Below are 19,533 nucleotides of genomic sequence, written 5' to 3'. Positions count from 1 at the left end.
TGCAAGTGACAGCACAGCTGGCAAAGCAAGGTGATTCAATGCACAGTGTTACAGCGCACCCTACAGACATTTTCTTTTAAGAGCAACTGTGCGGATCTTAAATAGATTATCTTTTTTTTTATCTCCAACTGGATGACTCTGCCAAGAGCAAAACTCACAATCAGAAGACTGTGCGTTCAAATCCAGGTTTGGAGTTGGCTCATCTAAACATTCATCCACAGTTGATCAAATGAGAAGCGCAATTTGGATACTTTCCTCACAATAGGAATGTGGAATTTCCACCACTGACTCCGGGCCGCTAATAGCAATGAGCTCTACCCCAATCTTATATGAGCAAGGAGACACATTGTGTATAGCATACAATCTCAGAGCTGGTCTTGAAATGAAAACAATTTGTTTATGCTTTCATCCTTGTGCATATCTTCATTTGAAGCTTTCGTGACTGCTGGAATCCATACTCTTTGGCTCTTTCGGTAAAGTCACGTAAGTTATAAAATAAATCACTGTCACTCTCAAATCACTCTCTAGTTATTTTATTTCTTGTGCATAATTCGTTGGTCACCCTCGGTTCAGACTTTGTTACACTTAACAACCTGCCTTTGTTATTACAAATGGTTGCACGGATGTGAATCAAGAATGTCAGCGGTTATGGCTTAGTCCTCTAACATGGACACGGCATTAACGCCCTCTCCCCCCCCTTCTCGGAGCCAGTCGGCCACCTTACAACTGCGCTAACGATGGTGTTGCCACACTGGCTGGGTGTCTATTGTTGCACAATGTTGATGTGCTCCAGCTAAACAACCAAATAGTATTCCCAAATGACTCAATGTAAACGTATGCGTGCACGGATAAACTCGCACACTTGATGATGAAGTGCAAATGTGCACATACGTAATTTGACAAGAAACAACAACAGGTTAGTCAAAAATAAAGTTTTAGTTTACATATATGTATAGTGCAAGGAGATACACGTTTTATATGACTGGCCTTTAGGAATGATATTGAGTTTTACAGAGTATTCACATAGTCTTGGTAGATGAGGTTAGGTTGTGGGTAGTGTCAGATTATGAATTCACCAGAGAGCAATGAGTCATCGGCGGTTGTTTTTTACGCATTCTCAAGTTAATAAGCGCATTGCCTGTGTTGAGTGTAATACGTTTTCTCATTATGTGGATATCTAAAAAGTTGGCTGAATGTGATCGTTCGATTAAATCTGGTGTAAAGAATACGACTGTGAATGTGAATAAGCCTTTTGGAGAACAAAATAACTGCACTCTGTCCTACATTCCCGCACGTATAAACAGTCGTCAATTCACTGAAAACACTTTAAGATCAAAAACTAATGCAGGACCCTCCTGAAAAAAGTCCTAGGAATCAGTGTGGCATTCGTGAATACAAATAAGTAAACTCTTATTATAATTTCATAGTATAAAAAAAACTGTTGATTCCCTCCATCCAAGGATCCACTACTGGTCCAGCACGGTTTGGGTATAGCCCCTCGTCTTTGTGATAAAACAGCTTGTTACTTACGCGATGCGACTTGAAAGCGCACCCAGGTTAGCGATTGAACCCGAATCACTGAAACTGCAAAACATAAATGCCACTGCCAGACCAGCAACCATGAAGCGATCCCAAACACGTGTTGTCTGCACAGGCACAACACTAGCCCGCAGCGGAGCGGTGAGGCGTGGCACAGCGTACCTGCTGTGCACTCATGAAGAGACGGTGGATGATGCTCCCTGCTGGGCCCCTTCCCGCACCAAAGACTGGAACCTCCGGCTCCTCCAGCAAACTCGACACAAACCTGAGGTCAATAAAACACACAGTGTAGGGTTCAGGTGGATTAAAAGAGCGTAACCAATTATTGCAGTAATTAATGTAATGCTGCTGCTATAACTGATAAATATAATTAAGAAACGTATGATATTAAAGCTGATTAAGAAGGATACAATGATGACACTGGTGGTGCTGATGGTAATGATGGTGGTCCCATTACCTCTCCAGCTCCGTCTTCTCCTCCTCCTTGTCAAATGTGTTGATGGCGAACTTGGCACGAAGCGAGCGCCCACGGGCGATCACCGCCTCCGCCAGCGTCACTTGGCTTATCACCTCCTGCAAACGGGAGCACAAATGCATTCAATCAATCCACTCAAGCATCCTCTGCCTAACCAGGTGAGAATGCAATAAGATTAATCTCAATCGGGAAGGAACACCTCGATACAGTAAAACCTTGGATTGCGAGCATAATTCGTTCCAGGAACGTGTTTGTAATCCAAAGCACTCGTATGTCAAAGCAATCGAATATCAGTTGTGATCACGTGACGCTTGGCAGACGAAGCGTATACGTTTTAGATTTGAAGTTTTCGTGACTGCAAGGATTCATACTCTTAGGTTCTTTCGGTAAAGTCACATAGATACAAATAAATAATAATAAAAAAATAATTGAAATAATTATAGAAATAAAATAATAAATCACGACATTTCAGAGGCAACACAAGTCTCCGTCATCAGGTGGGACCGTCACAGCTAGATTTACTGTATCAAGTGTACTACTCGTATTGCAAGACCTCGCTCGTTTATCAAATTCATATCTACTTAAATTTTTTGCTCATCTTGCAAAACACTCGCAGACCAAGTTACTCGCAATCCAAGGTTTTACTGTACCTGTTATTGCATTCAAATAAGGCAAAGTGTTTCCACGATCAGGGCCACCAAGGAAGATGCACACTTCTCGACACTCATTTTAGCAGGGAGACAATTTACTTAAATTGACTTCAGCAACTGGGCTACATCACTTAGTTGAATTTTCAGTAACGTAACTAACATTTTCAAAATTAGATGTATTTCTTTTTATCAGCCACTACTGGCATCATAGACCATTATTTATACACAGTTTTTTTTAGTATGTTCCAGATTACAACTGCAAGTGAATGGAAATAATGACATACATCCATGTTCAACTTACACCTAATTTCACTGCATCCTAAATGCATTCCACAAAACATAACGGACGTATGTACAGTTCATCCGGTTTGCAAGTGGGGTAGATTGTTTCGATAATTTTGCTGCTATAAATTTCCACGTGATCAGTCGCTTCATTGAGCTATCATTTGTGGCCAGGTCGCTTCTGAAAAAGAAGCTAATAGCTCAGTGGGTTTTGCCTGGTGAGATAATTTTTTTTACATGTAGTTGTATTTTTTGTTTACCTTTCCAATACTTTGCACTCCGATCGTGTTTTTGTACCATGTGTTGTTGTAATGTTCTAACATGCCCCAACTGGAAATCTGTGAAAAAGCGCTTCATAGCTCATCGGATTCCTTCAGTATGAATAAACATTATGATTCTGACTTATTTGGAAGGATGTATCCATTTGTGTCCATCCCATTGATTTTATGAGCCATTTTTTTTATTAATCAAATTATCGCCATTTGTTTGAGTTAAAAAGTGAAATGAAAAGCCGCCCAAGAGCCCCCTGCCAGCGAGATGTGTGGGATGCATGGGGACCCAACCTCCAGGCGGCGTGGGTCGGGGTTGGGGTGGCGGAGGATTCGGCTGGCGAGAGACACGGACGCCTTGAGCAGCTTATTCACTGTTGGCACGTCCTCCGATGACTCTGCAAACGAGAGCGACGTAAACGAGCGAACGCTCCTGTGCAGGTGTCCGCGGTCTTGCCGCGTAGCTGTCCCCACGTGTTACTCGGCACGACGACGCGCTACGTTTCGCTCCACGCGCTGGGAGCTTATTCAGGAAACGGATTTCAGGATGATGACCGAAACTTCGAGCATAAAGCTGAATAACACACGGTATGACCCAAAAGCAGATCAGAGACCATGTATTCATTCATTCAGTAGAGGCACAACATTGACTTATGGAGGTACAAGCTGTTAACAACACGTTCTATGGACAGGGTGATCCTTCATAACATTTTATTGCATCAGAAACCAAAATCTTTTTAAAGTTTAAAACTTCACAATATAAGCATGAAGAGATAATGGGTCCCCATTTTACTCAGGTCAAAGGTCAATCCCGATGGTCGGAAGCCACTGGAGCTATGCACTTTTAAATCTAGATTGCAAACTAATTTCTTTGGAACTACTTTTTGTGTTTAGTTTGTTGTCCTTCCCCCGCACCTCCGATTAGCGCGGATGGCTACATATGGTGCCAAATCAGTTCAGCAAACATACAAACACAACGGTTCCTACATAGCTCATCATCAACATTACAGGTTCCCGATTGCTTCTAGAACGAGCCCTCGCTGCCGACCTTTCGACCGGGAACCCCACCTTCCTTGACCTTGAGGAGGGCGGCGTGAATGGCGCAGGGCAGCAGTTGGAGGGTCACGTCGGCCGGCCGCATGCCCGCCAGGTAGTGCAGCACCTTTTCGGCCTCGCGCGTGTCGTCAAACAGGCGTCGCTGGCGGCGAGCGGGTATGGGGCGCGTCGCCTCCCACGCCTCCACCCACACGTTCCCTGGCAGCTGCATGCGAGCGCTCAGACGCCCACGGGGGGCGACGGCTGGAGCGCCCGACTCTTCGGAGTCGGCGGCGTCCTCGTCCGGAGGAACCTGGAGAGCCGTTGCCAAAGCCTTTCTTTTTAACTGTTACAATAGAAAGCATGCACTCATTCGACTGCAGTCGGAATGCTGTTGTCGTAGCTGGGGAGCACCCCGGTTCCTACCCTGCCGCACTTGACGAGAGTCAACACGTAAAGCAGTCAGATTGATTGATGATGTAGCACGAGCTGATTCCCTCCTGTCACTCGCTCGCGATCAGACGTCTCCACATCACTCATCTGTCACTACGACTCTGGGTACTCTTCCCCTGCACTTCACTCATTGATTCCTCCACCCATTTTAAGGACTCAGTCTGCACCAACTGGATGCTTTCTTTCATCCACTCTCTGCAACGAGCACACTGCAGGTCACAACACGACCCTTTCTGCTTCTGTCCCCGCACTGCTCGACTTTGGAATACTCTCACATCGTCTCTCTTCCCAAGGTCTTATCATAATCTTGCTCAATTAAAAAGAAGTATTAACTCTTATCTACTACACCTTCAATGGTGTTGTTTGTTGCTGGCCTTCTGGGGCTTTGGGCCTGTGCTCAGCAATTGTGATTAATAAAAAGTGTTGCCAAATGCAGAAGAGTGATCAAATAAAGTCTGCAAATTTAAGAGGCAGAAGATATACGTGTTCATGAAAAAATATAAAGACGCAATCCATAAAACAATGAGGTACATTACTACAATATCAAAGCAATACCAATACACACCAAAGTGATGAGTTAAATCTAATTCTTTATATATATAAAACTCGTATTTCATCTCAAATCTAGGCTCTAGGTAATTACATTCTCCTGCGCTCGCTGGTCAACTCCCACAATGAACCCTGCATTGCGATGTCGCTGGAGTCATGGGGCTGCCACTTTGTGACTTGAGAAATTAATCCACTGCGGCTGAAAAGCCTCCATAGGGTGCTATGGCAATGCACCCGAAAGTGCCATGAATGATATTTAAAAAAATATTTCCCCTCATTCAAGAAAGCTTCCAAAGTGTCATACAGCCAAGAATGCTCAGCGCAGTTATGTGCATCTCCAAAGCATCAGCTGTTTGCTTTTTAGGATTGCATTTGCCCTTCTATTAAAGATAGAGGGTCACTGCATCACACACTTTCAGACACACTTATGCGACCGTCTGGAACGCTCTTCCTAAGGAAGCCAGTGGAGCTATGCACTTTTAAATGTAAATTGAAAACTAATTTCTTTATAACTTTTTTGTGTGTTTAGTTTGTTGTCCTTCCCCCGCACCTCCAATGAGCAGGGTTGGCTATGTACATACAAGGAGAGATTCCCATTTTCACAAAAATTTAGCGAACTAGCCTAACGAACAAAGTAGATTCAAGCAAAGAGATAAACCCACACACTGACAATTAGAATTCAACTACTCGTATATGACATATAAAGTATTGGTATTATTGGTAAAACAAAAACATGAAGTCATACCTCCTCATAGTCACGTGGGGAGTACCAGCGAACAAAATCTTCCAGATGGCAGCCTGGATTTGCAGCCTGCAACGCAAATAGTAACAAGAGACACTCTCTCTCACAAACACAATCTCCCAGAAAATGTATTGATTTCCATGCCCAAATGAGCAATTGGGCACCATTTATCTCCTTTGGCTATTGCAAGCCAGATAAGAATCTGAAATTGCAGAAAGGTGGTTAATTCCATAGTTTGGCGATTTGATGATTGCTATCTTTAATTGCGATTAGATTCTTACCATCGAATACAAATGTGAAAATGATCGTGGGATCAGTGGAACCGTGGAACTGTGGAGGGGCCAGACTCTGTGGAACCCGGTTGGCCGGGTTGAAAGTGGCTCTCTAGTATCGGGGTCAAAACCATGTGGTCGTTGTTGCTAGAATCACCATTTAAAGATATTCCCGATGCTTAAGAATGTGTCTAAGTACTTGGAACTGGCCTGAATTCACCATGATTCTATCATGGCATTCAAGAAAGACGGGAGACCCTGGGGTCTGGTTGAGGGCCTGAAAAACCCCAGGGTTTGGAAGGCCGAGTTGAAACCTAAGCTATACACAGATCAACTAAATGCACAACCTAACATTTACTCGGGTATCTATGCCCTTGCAAGCGAGATGCGCAAAGACGTGGGTAATGACTGTGACCGGGATGACATTCACTAGGCCGTCCATGTCCCATGGGCCTTCCATTTTTGTTGGGCAGCTCAACCGCTGAGTCAAGTAAGGGCTCAATGAGGCCCCACACCCACCCCAACCCCCCACCAGGGACAACCATGTGGAGGACTGGGCCCAACGGGAATACAACTCATCTTCGTGGGACCACCACAACTACCACTGGGACCGACATGACTTTTATACTAAGGCAAACCTGGCTTACTACTGAGATGTCCAGGACCACTACTTGGACAAATATGACCACCAGCATCAGCACTCAGACCACTGGAACTACCACGGGACCACAACTGTTTGAAACCATGTTCGTTTTCCAATATACGTAACACATACTTCAAATATATTTTCATTCGGCACGGGTTGTGTGATATCATTAGCGATGATGATGTATGTTACGTGTGCAGAAAAATGGATGCGAATCTGTGTGTGTGGGTTCATGTCTGTGTGTTGTCTCCATTGCCATCTTCTTCAAGGCCTCCATCGTCATCATCTTTATTGTTGCAGTATTGATTAATGTGGTAAGCTTTTTGTGTTTGTACACCGATACCAACGTGGTCCCCTAGTTTATTTATTTTTCAGAGTGAAGATGCGAACACGGGTCTTCTACAGAGAGGGCAAGACACACATACCTTGAATGACTCCATGTCCGACAACAGGCATGCGCTCTGCATACGGGCGCGCAGATGAGCTCCCTCTGCTGAGGTCCCAAGCTTGGCGAGGACCTCAGTCTGTTCCTCCAGCATGTCCTCCGTCATGGGAGCTGGCTCCTGCACATCAGACACCATCCACCAGTAAGCGGCAGTGAAGTCATCACAGCACTTGTGTCCAGGCTTGGGGTGAACTTAATTGCTCTTTATACTGGTAGGAACCTCCTGGTTACACCAGCCCACAGGGGATTATTGTGTCCGTTGCGCAGGGAGGGGCTGGGTGGGGAGGGAGGGGCTGGGTGGAAAGGGGAGGGTGGGGAGGGGCTGGGTGGGGAGGGTGGGGAGGGGCTGGGTGGAGAGGGGCTGGGTGGGGAGGGTGGGGAGGGGCTGGGTGGGGAGGGGCTGGTCACCCCGTGGTGCCCTTATAAAATTCAACGTTTAACCTACTCATGCCGGCTTGTGCCCGCCCTCACAGTCGGGCATATTTGCGGAATACACCACGCCGCCGTTGACCCTGGCCATTGACCAGCAACCCAACGTTCCTACCAGCTCCCTCCGCAGGAATGTGTTCTTGGAAATTCTGATCTCAATAAACCTCATGGAGGTTCATTGAGATCAGAATTTGGAATGTTTACTAAATTCTCTTCGAATTAGTATTTTGCATGTGGGAGGAAACCTGATTACCAAAAAAAATGTGTTCATATGGAGTGATAACATAAAAAAAGAAAGTGTAAAAACTAAAATTTCTGAAATTGTCGTTTCCTGGTCATCTCACAACCAAGCAGGTTTGAGAGTCAGCAGATGACCCAAAAAACCCCACTCCAAAGTGATCAATTACGGACCAACACCACCACTACACAGTGATACCCAGTATCTGCATAGGATGACCAAGTGCTGTGGATTTCCCACAAAAAGTGATAAAAAAAATGTGACTTGAGATTTCAAGCCCTGACTGGGATTTCAACTTGCAACCTTTTAATCGTAAATTCAGTGATCTAAGCACAGTACTATGGGGCTGGATGTAAAAAACACCAGCGATGAATACCTGCCCAGATTATCACCGTCACGGTCTCGTGAGGCCAAGCACACATGCTTTTTTAACAGTTAAATTATCTGGAACTTGCAAATTATCTGAAATGTAACACATACTTAAAAACGTATTCCTATCAAATGAAAGCCCATCCTTTTAAAGTGAACCTAGTAGTGAACATAATATTCTCAATTCAAGAATCAACAAAAACAAAAGTGAATCGTAACCGTTTCCACCACACAGGTTCGCGTGCACGCTAAGTGAAGAAGCGGTCCAAAATTCCGCCCGAAAGCAAACAAGCATTACACCTCAAACTGCCTGATGTAAAGACAATCGCACAGTTTGCTGTTGCAGTCACCTGCGTGATGGGAATGTACAGGGGCTCCCCGTTTTCGATCAGCGTGATCTCCCCGTGCTGGTGTAGACGTCCATCAGGCTTGCGCAGGGCGGTCGCGTTGGCAGCAGCTGCCGCTTTGCGCTCCTCCTTTCTCTCCGCGACTTTGCTCGCATTGTCCTCGTTCGTATCGCCAATGCCACTCTGTCTCGTCCCTTCTGTCGATCCCTCCCCTCCCTCCTCCGCTCCCTCGCCACCGTCGCTCAGGTCACTCTCACACTCAAAGAACTCGTCCTCGCTGTCCTCACTCCAGGAGTCCCATGGCTTCTGTGCAGCCATCTCAGCAGATGTGCCACCCTGCTGCTGTCTCTCCACGGCCCTCCCGGCTGCCGCCTCCCTGCGCCCGTTCTTTGAGGTTGACGGAGCGGTGTCACTGCCGCCCGCACGCCCTCCTCCTCCTCCAGCGCTGCCCGATTCGCGCTGCCTCTCCTCCCTGCTCTTCTTCCTCTCGATGCAACAGTTGAGCATCTTGGGGACAGAAAGGGCATCCCATGGGTAGGATACATTATTAGCCATGAATCTACTAATGGCGTATGCAACGAACGGGATTAAGCCAAAGTGTCTCCTCGTTCAAACATGTGAAGAGCGATGCTCATCTCAGTCAGCAGCCTTGAGCCAATGGTGCACATTCACATTCCCATTGCAGGGGACCTGTCTCCTCATAGGACAAGCACTGTTAATTTCCAATAAAAGAGTGGTGGATGCCTGTCCCGCACAGGGACAACCATATATTGACTCTCCCCAAACTGGTAGTCGTTGAATTAACTCTGAAAAGAGCAAAGGCAAAGATATCCCCTGACCAGGAATTTAACTTACCACGTTCCATTTTAAGTGAGGCACCGTGACTGACTACAGCACTGTACAGATAAATTAATTTCCATGTAGAAAATACCTGCAGCTTTTGATGCAATAAACAGCAGCTGTAGTCAGGAGGGCCAGGTGTTAATCTGGAGGTGAAAATGATGGCCATCATAAATTAAGCAAAACCAAATCAAAGACATATACACACAAGCATGTATAGTAACATAGGCCTTACTCACACTTCAAATGTACGTCTCTTAGCCAAATGTTGAGCTCTTTAAAAATGTTCACTTCTCTCACAAGGTGGATTACGTCATCCAACAATGTACTCGCACGCAATAACACCGTAGAAAGCTTGTACTTTGAAACTTTTAAAATAACTTCAGAAATATATATTTTTAAAGTCAATCATGCATTATACTACCTAAAGACACAACGTTTTCTCGTAAATGTACAACCTCACATCCTTTTGACACCTGTGAGGGCGCCACAGTGGCTAGGAGATGGTAACTACCTTGCCTGGTATACAGGAGGTCGTGGGTTCGATCCCAACCCTGACGCCTATATATTTGGAGTTTGCATGTTCTCCCCCGTGATTGTGTGGATTTTTCTCAGGGCCCTCCAGTTTTTCCCTCCACATTTAGAATCAACATGCGTTGAGAGTATTTCACTGCGATAAATTTCCAAATAATTAGCCACTTTGTTGATCTAGGTCGTTTTGAAAAAGAGCTAAGGAGCTCAGTGGGCCTTAGCTGGTAAAAAAAAATATTAGTTTAATTAGTTTTTTATTTTTTGTAGCCTAATGTCCCATAGGAGATGAAGATGAGTAAGTCGTTTTTAGTTTTAACGGTGAAAAAGGCCCACTCCTAACCACTGCTTTATCCATAATCTTGATACCCTACTATCCAGCCTCAGTACCAAATGTCTCAAAAGCTAAATCGTTATGGCATTGGATACGACTGCATGAACGTTTTAAATAAAATGTAGTGGGAAAGAGATAATCAGGAAAAAGAGGTTGTCATGGGTGGAACGTGTACTGGATGGAACAGGGCAGGTTATTATTGAGCATGACGCAACAATTCATTGATTTCTCAAAGAAAACTAATTATTACACTCACAATAAAAAAAACGTTGAATAGCGCACATTACAATAAATTATTTCCGAGTCAAATTTGTTTATCACGCAATATATTACATAGACTCACACCAATATAGATTTGTATATCCGCCACAAGTATTAAAATATCTATTTGTATTTTTAATCAAAACGCCAAATCGTGTCAACTCATCAAATTATCTATTGTGTAAATCTTGACAAACCTCTTCTCCGAGACAGTCATTGGTAATGGGCGCCCAGAGACCAAGAAGAACACCCAATGCCAGATGCAGTCACATTTGCAAAACTCCTTCTAAACTGAAGACAAACTCAACGGACGAGAGTGAAAGGATCCCAAGCAGTGCACGATCCTCTTACCCGGAGATAATGTAGTTGTTCTCCCAGCGGTAGCGCATCTCCAGCACGAATTCCTGCCAAAGGTGAGCCACTCCCTTGAGGCCGCCGTGCTGGTAGTTGACGGTGCAGAGGCACAGCGCAAGCTTGTGGGTCAGGCTGTCAGCCGGCGCCGACTTGAGGCTGCGATGCAGAGTCTAGCGGGGCGATCAAGCGGAGAGATTGTGAGCGGTGCGCAGATGCATAAACACACACACACAGAGTATAGACAAAAACAATATTCTGTGTTGCAGCCATAATGACTGCTGGAGAAAGTGCTGTTTGCGAGCACCTACGAAGGCCGGGACAGCCCATGAGAGGGTGGTATGGTCACAACCATGCACGGCCACCTTTGTCTCCCCAGTGCTGATATTTATACACGATAACAATCATTTAAGTTAGAGTCAATCTAGGTAAGGCTCAAGACCTCTTGATATAATCACCACTTGTGCTGGCCATGGCCGGGAATCAAACTAGGTTAGTTTGGATAATACCAGGTAGTTGGTCTATGTGTTGAGTAGTGAGTGATGTCATGTCACGCTCGCCTCCGGTACGGTGACGGGATGTCCCCCTGAAGTATTTAAGGGGGGACCCGTGACGTAAAGGGGGTCGTCGTAGAAGTCCGAGAAAGGTGAAGGCTGAGAGTGGGACCCAGGGTAGGGGAATCTAACACGGGACTAAGAGTGGCTCTGTTCCCGACTGACCAGGGTTGGATCATCCCTCGGTCAGTCAGGGAGAAAAGCCCAGATAGTTAGGGGGGTGTTACGGATTCCCAGTACCCTTCCCTGGGGGGGGGGGGGAGAATAGAATAGCCAGGAGTGTAGGCGGGAGCAGTAACAGTTTAGGCGTAAGCCTCCAAATAAACCTTGGCATCAGCCCTTCTGAAGATCTGTCTCCGTGTCATACTTTGCACCACAAATTATGAATGCATACAGTAAGGTCACAGAGTACGCAGGCTCAGAGTATGCGGAGCCGCTCATACGCGACCGACCCCGATTAATACTTACACTTGTGACTCGTGCTTTTGCAACACGCAAGGCGTGGGAAGCAAGGAGTCAAATCGGCGCCCGCCATCACGTGAATGTGTATTTGACAACATGTAACTGTATCGCCCGCGCAAGAAACGAGTTCAAAAGCTATAGTGTTCTATCTGACGTGGATGCTATGGATTAGTGAATCATTTACTATACAGTACTGTAAAATGTATACAAATGTACATTTATGTACATTTATGTACATTTCAATAGATTGTACATACACTTGTATAGACGAACCCCAACTTTTACGAATTCGCGCTTACGCGGGGGTACACGGAACCTAACCCCTGGGTACTATGAGACCTGTTTATGAAAGTGTATTCTTCAGGAGACAGAGAAATATCAGAGAAAAAACAGATACACACAAGTGACCACACTGCAAGGACTATTTCTACTGCACTACCATCCTACAGGCAACTTATTACCAGGCTGATGGGTATGCCGTGCACAGCAGCATATCACGTATGTTTGTGTGATCCACCAACCGCCCCCCCCCCCCCCCCCCCCCATATCACTTACCACCATTTCATCGTCTTCAGTAACTGGAGCTGTTGTGGCTGAACTAGTAGTGGGTTTAGCATTTGGGCTTTCTGCCGACTTGTCAGCTGCATCTGGGAAAAGGTACTGCCACAGCACAAGAAAATGTGACGAGCAACAATTAGGGAACGCATCTGTCACGTGTAATAATCTGAAGCCACGATTCACATAGTGCTGGATGAAGCCCGTGCAGTATGCGGATGTTCAAGGAGACTTGGAAATTGATTTAAAACCGACCAGAATGAGATAGGTAATTCAAATTGGGTTCAAATCCCATTGGGGGGGGGTGACTCATCTATTGATGAAATTGGTGCCAAGCTATCAAAAGTTGAGTGGAATTACCACTGCTAATGCCAACAAAAATGCTTTTTAGGTATGGAAACATTTTGAGTTTGGACTTTGATATGCAAAAAATAAATGAACCTCCTATTATCCTTACAGATTGTAAGGATAAGTGCTATTAGTGAGCGCCAACTCAGATTGGCAAGGCACACAAGGGACAGTATGGCCAGTACCATACATGCTCAGAAAACTTAGTCTCCCTATTTGCTGTTGTTCACACACTATAGCAAGCACAGTCAATCTATCGGAAGCCCAGGATAAGTTTAGATACCACTTAGAAACCATGTAGTGCCATGCACTCAGCACTACACCACTGCATAACAGTCACCATTCCACATTAAGTGGTGGTGATGCTACCACCACGGGATTTCTGCCACACTGGGTGCAATTTAGACAGCTTTAAACAGGCTGTTGGGATGAAAAGCCAAAGATCTCCTGGAAAGCCTTCACAGACTGTTGGGGCAAGTGCTGCTAGCGAGCACATATGAAGGCCAGCACACGAAGGGGTGGGTGGCCAGCACCATGGAGCCTTGTCTCTCCAGTGGCGATGTTCACACATCACACGGGGTACTCATTTGAGGCCGAGTAGATTTAAGTGAGGCCCCATTACCAGCTCAGATATTCATCACTAGTGTTGGCCGTGAGCGGGAATAGACCTCGGATCGCCAGGTTCGTACCGCAGCGCACTAACCACCACGCTTCCACTCTACCCGCACACATGCACCCATGCGCACAAACACGCGCAAATGCGCACCAGCAGCATAGAGTTGAGCAGGGCGTTGGGGATGGGCGTCTCCGAGGCGCGAGGCCGGCGGCTGCGTATGCGCTTGCGCGCGCCCTGCACCATGCTGCTCATGGAGGAGAGCGTGGGCATGTGCACGGGCACGGGCTCCGTCAGCCTCTGCAGCGCCTGGCTGATGTCTGCTCCCTCTGGTGACGGGGGGCGTGGTGGAGTAGGCAGCAGAGACAACAAGAAAGGGCAATTAGACATCAGGATCACCACCTGGCCACACGCACCACTTACGTGACACCTTCAGAACAAAGGGACGTTGCGAGGGGAACTCAACAAGTGCGCATCGTGCTGTTTATAATGCGGGACATGTTTCTATTTCATCTTCATACTTTTTGTAGTGGTGGCACAGTGGTTAGTGCACTGTGCATTCATCCAGCAGTGGTTGAACAAAGTGCTGTGAATTGTAAATGTTTGTACTTTACAACAGAGGTAGTAAAATTCATAAACTGATCACCATATCCCCATGCTGGGTTGAGAAGGGACAAACATAGTTGCTGTTCTTGCAATATTACATCATCAAAGAACGTGGTGCTGCGATTACAACAACTGAATCAGCTCCAAATTAACTTTGAACTGAATCACATTCTGAATTTCAAGAGTACATAGTAGAATTATTACAAAATGTAGCACAGTTGGCTACGTACGGTACAAAAGAGGTTCAACATACATACAATATACCCAAAGAAGACTAATAATACATGTTCTCACAAGATAAAACTACATCAAATTATGTAAGCGCATTGCAAAATTCAATCCAAGATTAAAGTAAATATATTACAGATATATACACAGACGAAACATATATGCAGAGATGAAATGTCCATATAAACAGTAACTTTGTTTAGAAAAAAATCAGCAAAATTAAGAACATTTTAAAATTAAGGATTTAAAAACTAATATAAAAAAAAACACATTGAGCAAAGCTTATCCCTATTGGCAGCCCTGAGTGAGTGATGCAAATGCTACAATCCTGTGATAAGGGGCCTTTTGTCCAAAGCTCAATCACTGCTGACGTCCAAGCAATACAAAACAGCATTTTACACTGTGCACACTGTTGTGCAATCAGCTCCAATGAAAGAAACACTTCTGCTGGTATTGTAGTCGAGAGATATGTTACAAAACAATGGACAATGCTTTGCAAAACAGCTTTAACCTAATAAATATGAATGACACCACAATACCACATTCACAAAAATGTACTGGCATAATCATGGTCACAATTCACAATTGTTGACCGCTACACAATAAAATGCGAAGTTCTCATTAATTTAGCAGGCGACAGCCCGTTCAGCCACAACGTAACTTTAACATGGGAAACTTTAGTCAGCAGAGGAGATAAACGTGGCACAATTTCGCTGCTGCTAATGTTACATTTAGACTACGGGGCATCAGTGCTATTGTTAAATCTTTGTGGGACATCAACAGTGGTTTCTGCTACAGCTCCCACCGTACAAATGTGAAATTATCCACGACTGAACAATGGCTGTCAAAAAGATGCAGAGCATCGACACATTATTTGAACAGATACACTACGACTTTGTCTAAAAAAAGCACACAATAGCTTACTCTTATGAAGAATGTCACAGGTTCTTTAATGTCAATATTACAGCTTCGATAAACCCCCATGAACAAAATCGGATTGCCAACAGTAGGAATCATTGGTGAACGCAACAATTCTAGTAGGTACACACCGCTGCCCACATATAGAGCAAAAACTAATAAAATCAGTGACACAAATTACCCGTCAAGATGCGCCAACGCAGGCTCTATGAGGAGCCGATCTGGACAGTGGAAGGACACTTGTCCACACGGTGAGCTGCTGGATTAATCGTCTCATCCAATGGCGGAGCCAAGATTTTCAGGTAGGGGTGGCAACCCCTCCAGCAATGAAAAATGATAGGAGTTGTTAGCAAATAAGGACTTGTCCCTTGCTTTTTATTCGACGCGTGTGCGGCGATGGCGCAGCCATCGATCGAGGGTCGAATTCGAGCCGCGTTGTGTGATCGGCATCGCGCTCTCTGAAGGTGAATGCCTTCAGGGAAGTCGTGTCCTGTACACGCAACTGCGCACAATTCTGAGTCACTTATAACTGCTTTGCCGTTACTTATTGCCAATTATGGACTCAGACTATTGTCCTATCGTCTCATAGAGTCCCTGGCACGTAATAATATGGTACAGTGGCAGTGGGGGGGGGGGGGGGGGCACGTGCCACCCCACTGGCTCCGCCAGTGGTCTCATTCAAGCTGGGCTGCTTGACAAAGAAACAGATTATCAGGTCGATCCTTCCCAATTTAGACTGCACAGTTCTGCAACTCTGCCTTTTTTAAAGCACAGGAGCTAATCAGAGGCTCTAAGGCAGATAACAGAATGGCCAGCAAGATAAAATTACAGTTAGGAACGTAAATGACAGTGTCAGTATTTCAGCATTTAACTTCTTTTTTCTTGTACATGATTTCTTGTATTGAATGCGATGTTTGTGTGACTCCCTGCCTTCTCTGTCATCAAGACAATGAAGATAAACACATATTAGACTTTCCCGGTTAAATAGTTTAAGCACATGAAATAATAACACTTACAATCAAGTAGCAGGAAAGGAATCAAGAAAATGTGGGGTAATATCCAAGGACATTTATTACAGGGTACAATAATATAACCACGCAATGCACGGTAAATACACAACCTGGCAGGTTGGCACTATAGAAGAGTATTTGGCTCACCGTCAACATGGTTTAGTTCCGAGCTGAAATTCTAGAAGCGGCCAACTCAGTCCATTATCACCCTGGGGTCGTTAAATTCGGTACTACTTTATTGGAAGTCAAGTGACCATCCTGCTGGACATCTGAGCTACATAGGTCATCGGATTTCTCCAGTACAAAAAAAGATTGTGATATGGATAAAACTGGCCAAAGGCATGGGAATTTGGAAGTTCCATCTCTGGCTCAGGTCTGCCAATGGAGATGAGCGTTGCTAAATGTTTAGCACAGAGCTGCCACTTTTGACTCTACATCGTGTTGTTGCACCCCTGGGTATTAGAAAGTCAACGGTGTCACAGTTACCTGCACTTGCCAAATGCAAGCCTCGATTGCATTTTTCTCTACGTCCCTGTTAATTTGAAAACATAACTCAACAATTCCTAGGTGGAGATTTGGCAACATGTTTAAATTTATTATCCTAATATATATGTATGTATTCTTGGATCTTTTGGTAATGTAACGTAGAAAGGAAACAATAAAATAATAAAAATATAAAACAATAAAATTCTCACGACGTTTCGACTGCAACACAGCAATCATCATCAGGTGTGAAAAATACGGCAAGAAAATTTGAAAAAAGTGGCGTTCTTTTCACCTGATGACGATTGCTTGTTTTGCAGTCGAAACGTCGTGAGAATTTTATTGTTTAATAATTTTATTATTTCCCTTCTACGTGACTTTACCGAAAGAACCAAGAATATGAATCCCTGCAGTCACGAAAGCTTTAAATAAAAAATATATTTTATGCTGAAGTTTTTTTTTTAATCTCCAATGAACGCTGCCTCAAAATGCGGATGGAGAATTGGTTTTCATTTTAAACACTTAAGAAAAGTAAAAGATAAATAGAAAATAGCACGTGGGTCAAAAGTGCTTTGTTTGTTTTTTGTCATTTTTTTACTCTAAAGTCAACACAACTGTTGCTCACAATATGAATATGGTAATTGTGATTATCTGTAACATCTGTAGCACAACTAGCCATACGTATGGTTGCAAAATAGGGGTGCAATGATACGTTGATTCACACTCATATAATTAATCGTGGGTGGAAGAGTCGTAGCTTTTCTATTTGATAAGTTGTATGTCATGGGTCCACGTGACCCCTGTAGCTGACAAAAGAGGTCGCTACATTTACCGCACTGTTAAAAAAGAATCGATTCTTCAATCAAATCATGACTCTTCATCATGACAGGGGTGAATCATTAAACCCCTACTGCTAAGGGAACAAACTGAACAATGCAATAACACCAAAATCCCTATCAAATCATCATCCTTGGTAATCTTCACGTGCACTGCTACATCTTTATCAACCTTACCTGAACTAGCATTACATTCATTATTGTGAGCGTGCTGGTGCATTCATGTGTTCATGCACATGAATACAAATACACTGTTAACGCTGTAACAACCAGGTCAGTAGTTGTTGAGGTGTAATTTATACAAGTGTTTATATATTGTGGACACCCTGGTAAATGAGATTTTCCATTTCAAGGGATTTTCCAAGTGAAATACATTGATGATAAAAAAATACGTTATTTTTAAGTGCTTTCCAACTCAGACTAAATTGGGATGGCACTATCCCTGGTGTACAGCCCTGAGCCAGTTGTGAAAACTTCTCTGGCAACGGCGAGTCTAAGGGCGAGTCTATCCACATAACATCCAATATTGCAACCCATGGTCGCGTGGATGTTTCTCTACAGGTCTTGCGGTTTTTCCCCCCACGTTTAGAAACATGCATCGAAAGTATTTGGCTGCGAAACATTTCCACGCGATAAACCAATTTGTTGAGCTATCATTCCCGGCCAGATCGTTTCTGAAAAAGCTATTTAGCTCAGTGGGCCTTACCTGGGAAACTAAACATCTCTAATGGTTTTTCTCACATAAAGGAACCTGAATGGGTAGCACATCATGCTCAATCCAAATTTGTGCTTTCAGAGGTAACAAAAATTGTTGTATTTTTATGTAAATTCATTTAAACTAATGCACTCCTGCAAAATAAATTCCCTTTGGCTAATTGAGAAAAATAATAGTGCACTGTTTGGGTTGCATTTCCTTTAACTGTGGCCATGTTGGTCTTGATCATAACGTGCATGGCAGCTGAAAAATTCAAACCACACTCACAAATACAGATAGTCCCCGAGTTACGATGGTCTGACTTACGATATTTCGATCTTACGATGGCGATAGCGATACGACAAAATTGTTAAATATTTTAAATTTTGCGCGGCAGGCAATCGCAGCAGCGAACGATACGTTCAATGCATGTATGATACGTAGCTTTAGCGATTTCATTTTAGGGTTACCACGATACGATACGTTCAATGCATGTTAAACGTTATTTTAATAGCAGATAGAATTGTTTCCTGAAAAAACTTTCTATTAAATTGCGATTCATAAAAATAGGCTAAGAATTTACCTTGTTTTTTTACTTTATATTTTACTGTGCAATACAGTATTGTAATTAATACATACAGTAGATCGTTTATACAGTACGGTACTGTAAATTGCTCTGTTTTGCTAAATTATCACCATTATTTAAGACTCCTGGGTAGGCTAGGCCATCTTCGACTTACGATATTTTTGACTTACGATGGGGTCGTCGTAACGCATCTCCATCGTAAGCAGAGGACTCCCTGTAGTTGCACTGTCAATGTTACATGGCGCATCAGTTTCAACAAATACCTTTGGCTTCATCGTCGAAGACCGCCTTTCCCAGCAGCTCGTCGGTGGATTCTTTGCGATGGCACAATGAGTGGAACTCGTACAGGAAGTCCCCTGCATCAGAAAATACAAGGAGCCTCTATGAATGAACTCTGCGCTTTTGACTAACAGCCCACATCGCATGAACAAATACCCAGTGCAAAGTTGAGAGGCTCCATTAAAAGGATGACAACACAAGGACACACAGCCTGTTTGTAATTAACAGTAAGTTGGTGTAACTTGTGTAGAAGACACTTTGGTTAAATCGTCATGTTTTGATGAGCCCAACATATATGCCACAAACG

General features: G+C 44.2%; 1 protein-coding gene across 1 annotated transcript in view; it reads right to left on the bottom strand.

The window, feature by feature from the left end:
* Positions 1-19,533, bottom strand: part of RAB3GAP1 (RAB3 GTPase activating protein catalytic subunit 1) — a 46,975-nt gene that overhangs the window by 14,962 nt on the left and 12,480 nt on the right. The window contains 12 exon segments of the mRNA XM_061573366.1: positions 1,702-1,804; positions 1,997-2,112; positions 3,510-3,613; positions 4,284-4,563; positions 5,998-6,063; positions 7,338-7,475; positions 8,744-9,247; positions 9,672-9,726; positions 11,055-11,227; positions 12,626-12,730; positions 13,740-13,915; positions 19,211-19,303. Coding sequence (XP_061429350.1) covers positions 1,702-1,804; positions 1,997-2,112; positions 3,510-3,613; positions 4,284-4,563; positions 5,998-6,063; positions 7,338-7,475; positions 8,744-9,247; positions 9,672-9,726; positions 11,055-11,227; positions 12,626-12,730; positions 13,740-13,915; positions 19,211-19,303 — 1,913 coding nt within the window.

Source organism: Lethenteron reissneri, chromosome 7, assembly GCF_015708825.2.
Source record: "Lethenteron reissneri isolate LAM-NWPU_2019-01 chromosome 7, ASM1570882v1, whole genome shotgun sequence".
NCBI lineage: Eukaryota > Metazoa > Chordata > Hyperoartia > Petromyzontiformes > Petromyzontidae > Lethenteron > Lethenteron reissneri.
This window is presented reverse-complemented; position numbering and strand designations above follow the sequence as displayed.